At 46.7% G+C, this 17,030-nt stretch overlaps 1 protein-coding gene across 17 annotated transcripts in view; it reads right to left on the bottom strand.

Annotated features, from left to right (window-relative positions):
• The window catches only part of ZBTB20 (zinc finger and BTB domain containing 20), a 644,993-nt gene that overhangs the window by 7,675 nt on the left and 620,288 nt on the right, over positions 1 to 17,030 (bottom strand). For 16 of the 17 annotated variants that reach the window (XM_075072201.1, XM_075072197.1, XM_075072200.1 and 13 more), the window contains one exon: positions 4,434 to 6,035. In XM_075072201.1, the coding sequence (XP_074928302.1) occupies positions 4,434 to 6,035 (1,602 nt within the window). Of the gene's footprint in view, positions 1 to 4,433; positions 6,036 to 15,045; positions 15,116 to 17,030 lie in introns of those variants that run through there. The other variant, XM_032776819.2, reaches the window with a different exon arrangement.

Here is a 17,030-nt window from a genome sequence, read left to right as displayed (position 1 = left end):
ATCTTGAGAGAGAGCCCTGGGCTGGAGGGAACCCCCATGAATTCCGGAAGGGCCACTGCATGGGCACCGGCCCCCATGGATTCCGGAAGGGCAGTGCACTTGGTGGCACCCCTGAATTTAGGGCCATAGAGGAGTACGAAAGCCTCAGGGCAGTAGAGGAGGTTCCAGAGAACGAGATGGGCAGGGGGTTCTACTCCCGTTACTTTCTGATCCCCAAGGCCAAGGGAGGTCTCAGACCCATCCTCGACCTACGCGAGCTCAACAAATACCTACTCAAGTTGAAGTTCCGCATGGTTTCCTTGGGGACCATTATTCCATCCCTGGATCCCAGAGAATGGTACGCCGCCCTCGACATGCAGGACGCATATTTCCATATAGCCATCTTCCCGCCCCATCGGAGGTTCCTTCGCTTTGTTGTCAGTGGCCGGCATTATCAATTCGCGGTCCTCCCATTCGGCCTCTCGACGGCCCCGAGAGTGTTCACCAAATGCATGGCCGTAGTCATTGTCTTTCTTCGTCACAGTCGTGTGCACGTGTTTCCCTACCTCGACGACTGGCTTATCCGGGGACCTTCAGAGGACCGAGTCCTCGCACACGTCCGCATGGTCAGCCGCCTTTTCTCGAGTCTAGGCCTGATGCTCAACACAGAGAAGTCCACTCTATCCCCTACTCAGAGCATAGAGTTTATCGGCGCCGTTCTAGACTCCACCATAGCCAGGGCCGTTCTTCCCTTGTCACGGTTCCAGGCTTTGACAGCCATCATCCACAGGCTGCAGGCAGAACCTTTAAACTCCATGCGCACTTGCCTGACACTTTTGGGCCAGATGGCGGCCTGCACTTTCGTTACGGCGCACGCTCGACTCCGCCTCCGGCCCCTACAGTCCTGGCTCATCCCGCAGCTCCGTCCGGCCAGGCGTCCATTAGACACGATTATAACGATTCCCCAAGACGTCCTCCTCTCTCTCCAGTGGTGGCTGGATCAGTCAGTCATGTGTGCAGGGCTTCCGTTCCATCCGCCGCAGCCCTCGCTGTCCCCGACGACGGACGCGTCGGACTTGGGATGGGCAGCTCACCTAGGTACCCTGAGGACCCAGGGTCGCTGGTCTCCTCCCGAACTCGCCCTCCATATCAACGTCCGAGAATTGAGGGCGGTCCGCCTTGCTTGTCACGCGTTCCATCAGCAGATCCAGGGCCGCTGTGTTTCGGTTTTTATCGACAACACAACGGCGGTATACTATGTGAACAAGCAGGGCAGAACGAGATCTTCTCTTCTTTGTTGGGAGGCCATGATGTTGTGGGACTTTTGCATAGCCCACTCGGTTCACCTAGTCGCTTCCTTTCTCCCAGGGGCTCGGAATACCCTGGCGGATCGTCTCAGCCGGTCCTTCTGCTCCCACGAGTGGTCCCTTCGCCCGGACGTCACCCTTGCGCTCTTCCGAAGGTGGGGGCATCCCCATATGGACCTCTTTGCATCCCGCAAGAACAGGAAGTGCCCGATGTTTTGCTCTTTCCAAGGTCGCGAGCCGGGCTCGGTGGCAGACGCCTTTTTGATTCCGTGGGTGACGCACCTCTTCTATGCGTTCCCTCTGTTCCCGTTGATCCCCAAGGTCCTTCTGAAAGTGCGCAGGGACAGGGCCCGCTTGATTCTGATCGCTCCGACATGGCCCCGGCAGCATTGGTACTCTCTGCTGCTGGACCTGTCGGTAGCGGACCTTGTACCCCTGCCCCTTTACGTGGATCTGATCACGCAAGACCACGGCCGGCTTTGTCACCCGGACCTCCAGTCGTTGCACCTCTCAACGTGGCTCCTGCGTGGCTGACTAGGTCCGAGTTACGTTGCTCTTCCCCAGTGAGGCAGGTACTTCTGGGAAGTAGGAAGCCGTCTACGAGGGCGACATACGTAGCCAAATGGAAACGTTTCACGTGCTGGTGCGCAGAGAGGCGCTTCCACCCCACCGATGTTTCCATCCCTATCATCCTCGACTACCTTTGGTCGCTCAAGCAGCAAGGCCTGGCGGTATCCTCTCTCCAGGTTCACTTAGCGGCTATCTCCACCTTTCACCCGGGGAGTGACGGCCACTCTGTCTTCTCACACCCGATGGTGACTAGATTCCTTAAAGGGCTGGAGCGTCTTTACCCCCAGGTCCGCCACCCAGCCCCCTCTTGGGATCTCAACCTGGTGTTGTCCCGTCTTATGTCCCCCCCTTTTGAGCCGCTGGCTACATGTTCCCTCCTCTACTTGTCCTGGAAGACAGCATTCCTGGTGGCCATCACTTCTGTTAGGCGCGTGTCAGAGCTGCGCGCCCTCGTGGTGGACCCCCCGTATACGGTGTTCCATTGGGACAAAGTGCAACTGAGGCCGCATCCTACATTTCTTCCCAAAGTTGTCTCGGCCTTTCATGTCAACCAGGACATATTCCTACCCGTGTTCTTTCCGAAACCTCATTCGTCTCGTAAGGAGCAACAGTTACACTCCTTAGACATACGTAGGGCGCTCGCCTTTTATATAGAGCGGACCAAACCATTCCGTAAATCCACCCAACTCTTTGTCGCCGTAGCTGAGCGAGTTAAGGGGTTGCCAGTCTCCTCGCAGAGGATCTCCTCGTGGGTGACGTCCTGTATACGGACGTGTTACGACCTGGCCCGTCTCCCTTCGGAAGTGTACTGTGCACTCTACTAGGCCAAGGCATCACCGCAGCGTTCCTTGCGAGTACCGTCCAGGAAATCTGCAGCAGCGACCTGGTCCTCCGTGCACACTTTGCTACATTACTAGCCATGGTCCAGCAGTCCAGGGATGACGCGGCCTCGGTTCGCCGTGTTGCGCACTGTGACTCTCACTCGACCCCCGCCTAGGTAAGGCTTGGGAATCACCTACTGGAATGGATATGAGCATCACTCGAAGAAGAAACATGGTTACTCACTTTGTAATGTTGTTTCTTCGAGAGTGTTGCTCATATCCATTCCACACCCGCCTCCTTCCCCACTGTCGGAGTAGCAGGAAGAAGGACTGAGGGGCGGGGGCGCGGGTGGTAATATACACGCCATGGCGGCGCCACTCTAGAGGGCGACCTGCCGGCCCGCTGGAGTTGCTAGGGTAAAAGTCTTCCGACGAGCGTGCACGCACGGCGCGTACACCTACTGGAATGGATATAAGCAACACATCTCGAAGAACAACAGTTACAAAGGTGAGTAACCGTGTTATGTATATCTTAGGTGTTTGAGAGCACGCTTCACAATAGCATCTAAGTGCTATTCATACATAAATATAAATAAAAATATGTACACACTATTTTATATATACATATATGCCAGGTGTGGAAGTGATATCTATGTGAGAAACTGGAGAGGCACGAGAGACATTTCTCTTCTCTTGTGACTGCCTCTCCTGCACTCTGCCCATTTCCCACCCCATCCATATTATTCTAATATTTCAGTGCTCACGCAGCTAGGTAAATATTTCTTCCTTCTCCTTCCAAATGTGAAATTTCCTCCCAGAATTATAACTGCCTGACAGCCGGGATTCAGCCCTGAACCAAGGACAGCTTTTCCAAACAAGAAATGTCATTGCTTCAAAGTCTCAAGACTCTCCAAGGCTAGAAAAGGGAGCTTTATCCCAATGGGAAGTACAGATTCCCAGTTTCCCAGTGGGACACAAATCTTTTGCTTCTAACCCTAGAAGGTCCCAAGACACCAGCCTTTAATACAGATACATTTTGAATGTATAGGAAAGCTGTTGTAGGTCATTTTTACAAGGTTGTCTTGGCACTTATTTAGGCTGACCTGCATAACTCAGACTTGGCTTCATCACTCATGAGTAATGCAACCAACTGAACCTCACACCACCACCAAGTATTCCATGCACACAGACACACATAGCAGTGAATGACCCAATATTAATGACCCCTCCTCCAACAGACAAATTCTTTAATGGCTCTCAGTTAAAGATTCCTCATGTTGTTTCCAATAACACTTAGTTTCACCTTTAATCAAAGATCAACTTGTGCGAGGCAACATGTGTTAATTATTTCCTTGGATAGTCACTTAAGACACATTTCATTGTATAAAAGGAAGAGTTGCCTTTCCTGTATCCTTGACACCCTTAGATCCCTAAAGGGACCATCCATAGACTTAACCAGGAGCCTGTCCTGAGGCCCTTACTCATTCACTGACTTCAATAGGACTCCTCATGTGTGTAAAGGCTGATGGATCAGGCACCCAGTGTTTTCCCTTCCCATGTTGTGGTGAACTACATATTCTCATCACGGCAGTAACAGTGCCCAGAGATAACTGGAACCCAGTAAGGATCTGAAGGCTGTCTCACGTCTGCATTAGGGACTGGCACACTGGGAAATGGAATACCTGTCAAAATCAACTGCATATTTGTAAAGGCTTGTCCCTGGGCTCACATATAAGCCAAGTGGCATTGCACTCACCTGTGTGTACAAACATGTGCTTGACGTAGTTCTGTTTGGCGGTGAAAGTCTTGTTGCAAAGAGTGCACTCGTAAGGCTTTTTTTCACCCTGCCCACCTGCTGTGCTGTGGCCCGCAGATGGGGCCAAGGGCTGTGGGGCTGGCAGCTGGGCAGTAAAGGTTGACAGGCCAGGCTGGGTCACTGTCACAAACTGTGTCTGTTGGCCAGCTAAGGGCTGGGGCAGGCTGAAAAGGAAAGGTTTAGGTCCACTGCCAGCAGACTGTGTGGTAAAGAGGGCAGGCAGGTAGGTGTTGCCAGCTGTGCCAATGACCTGTGTGTTGCTGGTCAGGGTCAGCGGCATCCTCAGATTGCTGGTGAGGGTTTCTGTCTGGCGTAAGTAAAGCTGGGTACTTGGCAATGGTTGGGCAACTGTTGTGTTGACAGAAGGCTGCAAGGCCCCCTTTTCGCTGTTGTTACTGACAGTGAGCACTTTGCTGTCCATTTCAATGTCATTGCTTCTGTCTGGCGAGGAAGTGTTGGCATCTAGGTGTTGCGGCTGGGTCTGTGTGCCTTCAGCAGGGACTTCATTTTGCTCTGCCTGGGAAGGTTCCTGCTGACCCTCTCGGCCCAAGTTAGCCATGAAGTGCTGCTCCATGGAATCTGGCTCAGTCCCAATGGAGGAACTGACTCCAGAGTCAAAACTCTCCCCCTTGGGCTCACTCTCAGTCCCTTCTGCTTGGTCAGTGTCCTCAGTGCATTCCTCAGACTCATTACGCTCCAGGATCTGCACCCTCTGCTGGCCATAGTAGTCATAGTCATCCTCCATCTCCTGTTTGATGTGGATGTTGCCTACTAGGGTCTGGATCCGGACTGGGCGTGGTTGCTTGCGGCAGTGTGTGGTCTCTGGAGTGGTGGAGAGGTACCGCTCCATCTGCTGTGAGCGCTCGTGGATCCGTGTAATCCAGCTGGGGTCTTCCATGTGATGGTCTCTGGGAAGCCCCAAGGCCGTTTCATGGTGGCTGACCACTGCTCCGCTGTAGAAGGAGCGCTCCCCACTGCCATTCTGCATGGAACAGGCATAGAGAGCTGAGTAGATCCTGTCCACGCTGTGCTGCGAGTGGCTCTGCAGGTAGCCAGACTCTGTGTCGCTGCTCTGCCCTGAGGTGCCCGATTCGGGGGTCCCCCTGGGCGTCTCCTGCCCAGAGTCCTGAATCACTGGGTAGACCTCCCCCACATTCTGCGAGACGATCCTTGTGCATTCATCAATCACAGTCTTGATCTGCAGGATGCTGGCAGCTGTGAGGATCTGCAGGGCCTCTGACTGTGAGACCCGCAGCACCCCACTGTACATGAAGTCAATGAGCTTTTGCACGGACTGGACTGACACCACTGAGGGGATCTCGATGTCGCTGTACCCCAGCAGCAGCTTGTCCTGGAAGAAGGGGCTGCCAGCCGCCAGCACGCAGCGGTGGGCGCGTAGCATGCTCCCGTGGATGCGGACCGTCACGTCACAGAAGTGGCCACGGTTGCGCTGCTCGTTGAGGGTCTCGAGCACAGAATTGCTGAAGTTGTGAAGGTTGATGCTGTGAATGCGCTCTGTCATCCCCTTGCAACTGATGTTACCTGTAGCAAAGGATGAGACAAAACAGCGGGACAGATCAGGGCTTGTCCTCTGCATGTCCACAGCTGAGATGCTGGCTAAAACACTTGCCCACTGGATATACACCACAGGGAACATCTTAGAGGTACCATAAAGGGGCACTGAGCACAAAGCATCACCTCTATGCGTGGAGACTATCAACTCCCCACGGAAAAGATTTAGCAGGATCTCTATGGGATGGATGAGCAGAGACCCACGCCTTGAATCTTCAAGCAAAACTAGACAGGACACTAATGGTCAGATTCTCACATACAGTAATGATTTTTACATCACATTGGTAATATGATGAGGCTGTAGTTTATAAATTTCTGGCCCTCTATCTAGATCTGGATTTTGAAATCCCCAAAGTTAGGGCATAGTTAGATCCTGGGTATTGTAGTTCAGCCCTTAAAAAAGGTGGCAGCCATTGCAAAATCCAAATCTGGACCATGGTTTGGATCTGAAACCTTTCCAAAATTCCAACTGTATGTGTGTCCAGGGTTTTGGTTTACATCATTCATTACTAAAAAGTGAACTAACCCTTGGTCAAGAATCAAAGAAGATCCATTAACTTTCTCCCCTATTTTCACTGCATCTTGGGGTTTTTGACACTACACCGGCTGGGACTAGAACTGCTGCAATACCAAGACAAACGCTGTCTGAGGGTATTTATTGCCTGACCAGAAGTGGGAAGTAAAAGGTACCTGGACAAAATGCCTGTTCTCAGGAGAACTTCATCAACTTGGCTTAACCAAGAAGTCTGGATAGTTTGGACAAGACCCGAATGTTGAGGTACAGATCTAACTGGTCCTCTTATTTACCTCTCACTGCTTTTACAGCTGGCTAAAAATAACTATCTTTTTAATCTCTCAGTCCACTTCTCTCTCTCGATTTAATATCGCTTCTCTTCTCCCGCTCTTGTCCTGTTAGATCAGTTGTTCTCAACCAGGGGTACGTGTTACACTTGGGGGGTACACAGAGTTCTTCCGGGGGTACATCAACTCATCTAGATATTTGCCTAGTTTTACAACAGGCTACGTACAGCGCGCTAGCAAAGTCAGTATAAACTCAAACTTCATACAGACCATGACTTGTTTATACTTCTCTATAAACTATACACTGAAATGTAAGCACAATATTTATATTCCAATTAGGGTGACCAGACAGCAAGTGTGAAAAATTGAGACAGCTGATGGGGCGGTAATAGGAGCCTACATAAGCAAAAGACCCAAAAATCGGGACTGTCCCTATAAAATTGGGATATCTGGTCACCCTGATTCCAATTGATTTATAATAATATGATAAAAATGAGAAAATAAGTAATTTCTCAGTAACAGTGTGCTGTAACACTTTTGTATTTTTATGCCTGATTTTGCAAGCAAGTACTTTTTAAGTGAGGTGAAACTTGGGGTACGCAAGCCAAATCAGAAACCTGAAAGGGGTACAGCAGTCTGGAAAGGTTGAGAGCCCCTGGTTTAGATAATAAGAATTTGGAGGCAAGTGTGTCTTCATATGTGCCTGTGAAGAACTTACCACACTCTGAAGGCTAAATAAATAATAGCCTTATTAATTTATCTGAGTGCTAAGATCCAAGACCAACGCAAATGTCACTGTTAGCACGTCTGTGAACATTCCACCAGAAACTTTCCCATCCCATGTCTGCAACCCACACTCACTGCAGTCATGCGCTAGTGCATGAGAAACTGAAAGTGAAACTGACTCTATAAAATCAATACATCAACTAGCTTATTTTTATGGTTTTAAGAAAAAACAAAGCAAATAAACAGCATCTAAGGCGATATTAATAACAAATGTAAGAATGTTTACATTTCTGAATGTATGATTTTTAGCTTGCCAGTGTTCTTCTAAGTCCAACATAAAGAACATTTGGTCATTGTTATTATTCTCATCTTAGAGACAGGCAGCAAAATGCTACCAACTGCAATTTGCTGAACACTGCAGTCCCCTCTCACTCACGTCCTTTCCTCCTCATTTACCCATTCCTGCTATCTCAAGCATCCTCTCTTCTGGTGCTTCAAAGAAAAACCATATTGGACACAAGTGGTTATTTAAATTCTCTGATGATAAAAGGGGACCAAAAAGATCAGGAGCTGGAAATTCTGATGGGGACAAGCTGCCTAAAGGAGCCTGATGCCTGCAGAAGGAAACAGGCCAGTATTAGGGATTGCACTAATTTCTGTATGAAACTGGTCTCCTGGGTGATGCTCATATGGCAGCAATGCTTGGGAAATCACTAGTGGAATCATGGAGACTGTGAATTATATCTATTCTGCTCACAAGCCTTGCCAGGACACATGACTGACGAGGGCACTGGAAAGGCCACTCCTAGATACTGCAGGTACCTCACAGGCATTCACTCATAGATATTGCAGACATCACACCAAGTAATGTGAGTGGGCCTTTTCGTCCTCCTACACCAAGACAACCACCTCCCAGAGTCCTCCTGGCCAGCCATGGACACTTCCTTATGTGTCAGATCACAGGAGAATTCAAGATGAACTCAAAACACAAGGAATCTCCCTCTAAAAGACAGACAACTTGGAGGCACTACGGGGGTGGGGCCCCTGCAGAAGCAGGAGTGTGCTGTGGCTGACTGCTGAAGGGATGGCACCTCCTTTCTTCAAGGCCATCCCTCGACAAGGGCATGACGATGTCTAATTGAGCAGATGCACACGACATTCTCTTTTTCCCAAGTTCTGCCAGATCAAAACATACCTATTGCAATCTGCTTTGATCATGAGGTACCCTTTTCATTCAAACTGATCTTTAAAAACCAGTTCTCCCTGTAATTTTAATCCATTTTTTAAAAAAAAGATTTATTAAATAATAGCAAGGCGTACAACAGCCTAGCTTACCAAATCAAAATGGTTACCGCTCATATCCAAAGAACACCGGAGGGAATACCCCAGAAGCACCAGGCTGATTCTATAAACATATGGTTTGATTGTCAGAGGTGCTGTGAGTCCCTTCTCCTTTCGATGAACCAGTTCAGCACCCATTAATTTGGAAGTTGTACTTTTGCAAACACATTCATAGGAGAAGATACTTCAGTTCAACTTTATTTATTTCACTAGAATATAGCTCTGGTGAAAGTTGCTGGACTGACAAGACTAAAGTCTACTGTTTATTCACAGGACAGGTACAACTTAAGCAGCATCAGGGCAAGCTTTGTTCATACATCCCTCTAGTATTCCCAAGCCCTAACCTGAAGAGAAAGGGGAATTCTGTATCTATGCTCCATTCAGTCCTTGAAATAGAAGGGTATAGCTCGTTCAGGAAGGATAGGCAGGACAAAAAGGCAGAAGGTGTTGCACTACACATCAAAAATATATACACTTGTTCTGAGATCCAGAAGGAGGTCAGAAGCAGACCAGATGAAAGTTTCAGAGTAAAGATAAAATGGGTAAAAAATAAGGATGATGTCATAGTAGAGGTCTACTACAGACGACCAAATCATGAAGAGGAGGTGGATGAGGTATTTCTAGAACAAGCAATATAAATACACAAAACACAAGACTTGTTTGTAATGTGGGAAATTAACGAACCAGACATCTGTTTGAAATGTAATACGGCAAAACACAACATTTCCCATAAGTTCTTAGGAATGTATTGGGAACAACTTTTTGTTTCAGAACGAGGAGGAAGTAAACAGGGAGGCAACCATTTTAAACTTGATTCTGCCAACAGGGAGGAACTGATAGCGAATCTGAAGGTCTAAGGCAATTTGGGTGATGTGATTTTGAAATGATGGATTTCATGATTGTAAGGAAAGAAAGTCATGAGAAAAGCAGAGTAAGGACAATAGACTTTAAAACAGCAGATTTCATCAAACCCAGAGAACTGGCAGGTAAGGTCCCATGGGAAGAAAACCTAAGGGAAAAAAGAAGTTCAGGAGATCTGGCCTAAAGGCACAACTGCAGATTATCCCAGTGCAAATGAAAGATAGGAAGAACTGTAAGAGGTCAGTATGGCTCCATCACAAGCTCTTTAATGACCTGAAAATCAAAAAGGAATCATACAAAAACTGGAAACTGGAGCAAATTGCAAAGGAGGAATACAGAAGAATAGCACAAGTATGTAGGGACAAAACCAGAAAGGTGAGGGCACAAAATGAGTTATACTTAGCCAGGGACATAAAGGCAATAAGAAGTGGTTTTAAAAATACATTAGGAACAACAGAAAGACAAGAAGGTCCTCTACATAGTGGGGAATGAGGGTTAATAACTGAAGACATCAAGAAAGCTGAGGTATTTAATGTCTATTTTATTTCATTCTTCACTAAAAAGGTTAATGGTGATCAGACACTCAAAACAACAAGAGGGAAGGAACACAAGCCAAAACAGGAAAAGAAAAAGTTAAAGAATATTTAGATAAATTAGATGTATTAAAGTCAGCAGGGCTTGATGCAATTCATCCTTGGTTACTTAAGGAACTAGCTGAAGCAATCTCAGAACCATTAGCAATTACCTTGGAGAATGGCAAACATAGTACCTATCTTTAAAAAGTAGAAGAAAGAGGACCTGGGGAATTACAGTCCCATCATCCTAACTTCAATACCTAGAAAGATACTCAAACAAATTATTAAATAATCAATCTGTAAGCACCAAGAGGATAATAAGGTTATAAGAAATAGCCAACATGGATCTATCCAGAACAAATCATGCCAAACTAACCTAATTTCCTTTTTTGACAGGGTTACTGGCCTAGTGGTTAGGGGGAAGCAGTAGAGGCAATATATCTTGATTCTGATCCAGTTCCATATGACATTCTCGTAAGCATACTAGGGAAAAGGGGTATAGATGAAATTACTGTAAAGTGGATGCATAACTGGTTGAAAGACCGTACTCAAAAAGTAGTTATCAGTGGTTCGCTGTCAAACTGAAAGGGCGTATCTAGTGGGGTTCCACAGGGGTCAGTCCTGGCTCTGGTACTATTCAATATTTTTATTAATGCCTTGGATAATGGAGTGAAGAGTATGCTTATAAAATTTGCAGATGACACCAATCTGGGAGATGTTGCAAGCACTTTGGAGGACTGGATTAGAATTCAAAACCTCCTTGACAAATTGGGGAATTCGTCTGAAATCAAAAAGATGAAATTCAATAAAGGTAAGTACAAAGTATTTTACTCAGGAAGGAAAAAATCAAATGCAAAACTACAAAATGGGGAATAACTGGCGAGGTAGTAGTACAGCTGAATAAGATCTGGGGGGTTATAGTAGATCACAACTTGAATGTGATTGTGAAAAAGGCTAATGTCATTCTGGGGTGTAACAGGAGGTAACTGCCAGGCTCTACTCGGCACTGGTGAGGCCTCAGCTGGAGTGCTGTGTCAGTTCTGGGTGCCACACTTTAAGAAAGATGTGGATGAATTGGAGAGAGTCCAGAGAGCAACAAAGATGATAAAAGGTTTAGAAAAACTGACCTGCGAGGAAAGGTTAAACAAACTGGGCATGTTTAGTCTTGGGAAAAGAAGACTGAGGGGGGGACCTGATAACAGTCTTCAAAGATGTTAAGGGCTGCTATAAAAAGGACAGGGACCAATTGTTTGCGATGTCCACAGAAGGTAGGACAAGAAGTAATGGGCTTAACCTGCAGCCAGGGAGATTTAGGTTAGACATTAGGAAAAACTTTTTGACTATAAGGGTAGTTAAACTGTGGAATAGGCTTCAAATGAGGTTGTGGAATCCCCCTCACTGGAAGTTTTTAAGAACAGGTTGGACAAATATCAGTTAGGGATGGTTTAGGTTTATTTGGTCCTGCCTCAGCACAGAGGGCTGGACTTAATGACTTTATATCTATGATTCTCTGCTGAAATGGCCAACCAAGGACCAGTCAGTACTGATTGTGAGGGGATTTTTGATGTGATGTGGACAGCTGGGGCTAGATCCACAAAGAGAACTTACACTTAGCGTTGCAGTGCCCTGTTGCCTAATGGAATCCATACCCCTGAGTTAGGACCCCAGGCTCCCTACAGAATGCATAGGGAACAGTAGGCTCCTAAGGCTGGGATTCACTGAAGCCAGCAAACTGAGTGAGGAACTGCCTCAGCTAGCCCACAGGAAATACTGAGGAGAGGCATGCAGGCTAAGCCCCACTCCTCAAAGAAATGTAGGTGCCTAATTCTGATCCTGAGGAAGGTGGTGTTGGTGCCCTCTTCCTTTCACACTAGAGCCCAGTGGTTAGAGCACTCACCCATGCTATGAGACACTCAGGTTCAATTTCCACTTTGCCTGAGATGAGCAGGGACCTGAACCCAGGTCTCTCACCTCCCAGGAGAGTGCTCTAATCACTGGGCTCTGGGAATTTTTTTTGGAGGGGAAGGGGAAGGAGAAGGAACTCTCTCAGTCTCTACTGCTGAAGGTTTTTCATTTTGTATAAACACTTAAAAATGCCTGCCCCACAACTGGCAGAGAGGGGATTTGAACCTGGGTTGCCCACTTCCTGGGGTGAACAGGTAACACCCCAACTTTGTTTTGGATTGGGCCTAATCCAGTAGCACACTTATTGGATCAGGCCCAATAGGTGAGATAAGTGGGGAAATGCTTAGTCTGAGAATCCTATTGGGGCATAGGCATGTACTAGGCACCAGGCATCAGGATTTAGGCACCTGGGTGCATGCCTATTGGCAGAAATTTAGGCGTCTGTGGAATTAAGTGCCTACTGGGTTAGCTGGCAGCTGAGATGGGGCTTTTGAGCCTCTAAATTTTGGATTTAGTGAATCTAGCCTCTGTCCTCTAGGAACTGGACTGACACCCACTAGAGTCATTTCATATACAAGCAGACAGACAGTAATGGCTTTTGGTTACTAGCATCATGGCAAACTTTTTGCTTGAAAAATCCCTTGTTTAGTGACTTACTACAAAAGTTTCATTTATCGAATTCCTTCCTTCCTTCCAATCACCACACCTAGGTTCCAAGTCTACACATCTGTTACAAATGTCAAAAGGAGCCCTGCCCCACTGTGTGAGAGTGAGGAGACCTGCAGCTGAAGTGCCCATACCTATGAGAGCCTCAGCTAGAGTACAAATAACTAGGACAAACAAGAAAGTCTTGGGGTGTGTAGGAGAAACGGGGAGAGTGGGGGCAGAAAAGCATGGAAAGAATATGATGAAGTTCTTTCTGGGTCTCTGTCTGCCAGTTGTCACTAGATATAGCTGTAGCTATCCAAGATCAAGACAACCCCAGAAAGCTTGAAAACAGATTATTTGCCATATTGTCAAACATGCTAATACACAAAATCTAGTAGTACAAACATGCAGTAACGCCACCCAGGCAAGCACATAAACTATAAGGACTGGCCTGAATCAAGGGTTCAGGTCCAACAGCGCCTCCTACACACTAAGAGAGACTGAATTCAGACCCAACCTTTGTGTCTGTCCCTTACCTATACAATGTGCCAAATCAAAAGTCCAAAGTCAGACCCCCACATAGAATGTGAGCTTTGCAGGATGGGTCTGAATCTAAAATAGACATTACTTAGTTACAAAGCATACAGAGAAGGGGGAGCACTATATGGCAAGCAAGAATGTGTATCAATATCTTGAAAGCCCAAGATATCAGAATGAAGTGTAATGAAAATATGCTTACGCCCTGCCCCCAACAGTCAGGGCTGGCACTTCCATTTAGGCGGCCTAGGCAATCGCCTCGGGCGCCAGGATTATTGGTGGGCGGCATTTTGCTGGAGGGGGCAGCAGGCAGCTCCGGTGGAGCTGCCGCTGTCGTGCCTGCAGATGGTCGGCTGCTCCCGCGGCTCTGGTGGACCTCCCACAGGCACCACTGCGGCAGCTCCACCGGAGCCGCAGACCAGCGGACCCTCCGCAGGCACGACTGCGGCAGCTCCACCGGAGCCACGGGACCAGGGTGCGGGGCGGCAAAATGGCCGTGTGCCTAGGGCACTAAAACGCCTAGCACCGGTCCTGCCAACAGTCACTGCACAGAATGTCTAGCAAAGGGGAAATGACTATGGTCTCGGTCTAGTCCCAGGCCTTCCGCTCTTTTTAGAGTTAAGACAGTGGGAAACCTTTCTGTGAAATTTCAAGCAGCCTTTGTTAAGTGCTCCCTTTCTTTTCACCCGGTGAACAGCAACATATAGATCTTGACAGACTCATTCTGAGAAGCTACTGTAGGAGGGTTTTGTCCCTGTTCTGTGAAAGCAACTTCTAATTGGAGGAGTATTCAGAAACTGGATACGAAAGAAAGAGCATGAAAATGCAAAAGCCATTAGATAGGCAATGAATAGGCATTCGGCTCATTAAGAAATAAAGAAAGAAAGAAAGAAAGAAAGAAAGAAAATTCTTTTGCATAGATTATGCACATTGCAGCTCTCCTGGGATTGAGATATGAAGCTGCTATGGTATAATGGTGAAATGTATTACTGTGCATGTCGGAAAAATGCTCAGTTTCCCCATCAGCAAATGTATTGACTAAACTGTCAGATTATTCGCAGAAATATGAATGGAATGCATTCTGCACTTGTATAAAGGAGCACAACATGGATGGAAACGGGGAAAGACGTCTGTTGTGTAATAAATGACCAAATGTTTAGTTTACTGCTTTCCTGAATCCAGCACTTCCTGCTGACCTTTATGCTGCAGGTGTCCAAAAAGAAGTAGGCTTTTAACATTAGAATAAAAATGAGAAAGAGACATTGATGCACAGTACTGCATGGGAAAGGGATGGTAGAAGGAAACAGCACGCAGCCTGCTAGATGGTATGGAAAATGTAGATGGTAGTGATGAGACGCTGAATTCTGGAGCAGTTTTGAATGTGGATTTCTATGTGCAAAAATATTGCAGAGAGAGCTGCGCAAAGTTTGGCAGTTCTGGCCAATAAAGGTGACTATATGTTTAACATAAATGCAGAATATGATCCCTGGAATCCTTCAGTAACAGTTCAGTTAGCAGGGGATCTAAGTGGTACTGAAGACCACTAAAGCTACTCATTAGTGTTAAGTACTTTAAAGCTTATTTACTGTAGTAAGTTTCTACTGTGCGGCCACAAGATGTCTTCAACTGCCAAGTAAACACTCGATTCTTCAATGCTGACAGCTGAAAAAAATCATAGAATTTAATTTTCTACAGTGTTCATCATAGTATCTCAAAGCTCATTACAATGTAATGACTATTGCATAGCTAGAGGTGCAGTGACTGGGCAACCACAGAAGCCATTATTGCGCAGCAGTATCTCTACACACAGCCTTGTACTTCCGACCTCTTTGACTCAGAAAGGGAATGGTGGGCAGGACACCAGCATTATCTCTCTCTCTCTTTTTTTTTTTTGGAAACATACGAAGGGATCTTTAATGTGGATAACCAGCAGAGTGGAGCAGAAGGGTCCTCCTTCACTTTCTCACCTGAAGGGCAAAAAGAAAGATGAGCCTATATCCTGGAAGCGTTTTCTCTGCTGAAGTCAGGCTTTGCCTAAATTTTCCCCAGATGCAATGGAGAATTGTTTGGAAATCTGTCAAACTGATATTTATACAGTATTAACTGGACCTGGTTGATCATCACTAATAACCTTATACTCCTGAAAGACAGATGGGCCAAACCCAAAACCCTGCATCCAAACACCCTCAAACTTTGGCAGAGTCTGAAATCTGATTTTGGACTTAGATTCAAATTTTGTAAATGGGCACTTATTTTTAAATGGGCTTTTCTGACTCCAAATATCCTTCAATTTGAGTTGCTCTAAATCAGGGGTAGACAACCTATGGCACATGTGCCGAAGGCGGCACATAAGCTGATTTTCAGTGGCACACTGCCCGGGTCCTGACCACCAGTCCAGGGGGCTCTGCATTTTAATTTAATTTTAAATGAAGCTTCTTAAACATTTAAAAAAACCTTATTTACTTTACATACAACAATAGTTTATTTATTTATTATAGACTTATAGAAAGAGACCTTCTAAAAACATTAAAATGCATTACCAGCACGCGAAACTTTAAATTAGAGTGAATAAATGAAGACTGGCACACCACTTCTGAAAGGCTGCCGAACCCTGCTCTAAATCAAGATCTGGAGGGTCAATGCTGCGTGCAAGAGCTAAGAGAGGCTGGGGAAGAATCCCCCCTATTCAGTAGGGATACAGGGCCAATATAAATCCAGAACCTGGAGGGTGCAAAGGTGGCATAAAGTCCTCCATGCCCCTGGGCTGTGTCTTCTTTGCTGTACCACTCAGTAGATGTAGCATAGAAGCTAGCCCTGGACTTTTGACTTGGATTCCTCTCTTTTCTGCAGAAATCGACTGTGAGCTTCTTCGCATGCATACCAAACGCCTGATCCTGATTGGCACTGAGCACCACCTGAATGGTATGGAGGATCCTGAACTCCCACTGAAGTCATGATAGGATCCCAAGAGGAGTTTCCCACTTTACCCTTGGGATACATTCTAATATGCCTGTCACAATGCATGTCAGTGCTTCTCCTGAAATGTCACACTGGATAAACCTGTTTTTTCTGCTAATTTCTTTGAAAAAGCGTATTTAACTCTCACACTCCTGTCAGTGCCCATCCATCATCAAAATGCCACTTCCTACTCAGAAGGGTGCAGAATCCGATTGGTAGGGCAGGAACCTGGGAGTTTGGAATCCTGGGTTCTCTTCTTGGTTCTGCCACTTACTCACTGTATGTCAGTGGCCCAGAGACTAACACCTATATGCCCCATCGCAGCAAACTAATATAACCTTCTTCTGCTACTGCAGCCCAGCTGGGTCTCAGCATAATCATTTGTTCCTCCTCGCCCACTATTGTTGCAACCCTCTGTTTCCCTACAAGCATTGTTGGAAACCTGTAATTTCTGGTTCTATAAAACTGCTCCACAAATGCTGGAGCTACACAATCTTCTGACTCTTCAAAGCAATTGTGGGAGGCCACTAATCCTGAATTCTGATTTACAGAGGGGTGATTGTGCATCTGCTATTGCTGCTGCAGTTACTTCAAGCACCTCCTCTTTGCTGAT

The sequence above is a fragment of the Chelonoidis abingdonii genome, chromosome 1, assembly GCF_003597395.2.
Source record: "Chelonoidis abingdonii isolate Lonesome George chromosome 1, CheloAbing_2.0, whole genome shotgun sequence".
Classification (NCBI taxonomy): Eukaryota; Metazoa; Chordata; order Testudines; family Testudinidae; genus Chelonoidis; species Chelonoidis abingdonii.
Note: the sequence above shows the minus strand (reverse complement) of the source record. Positions and strands in the feature narration are given on the sequence as shown.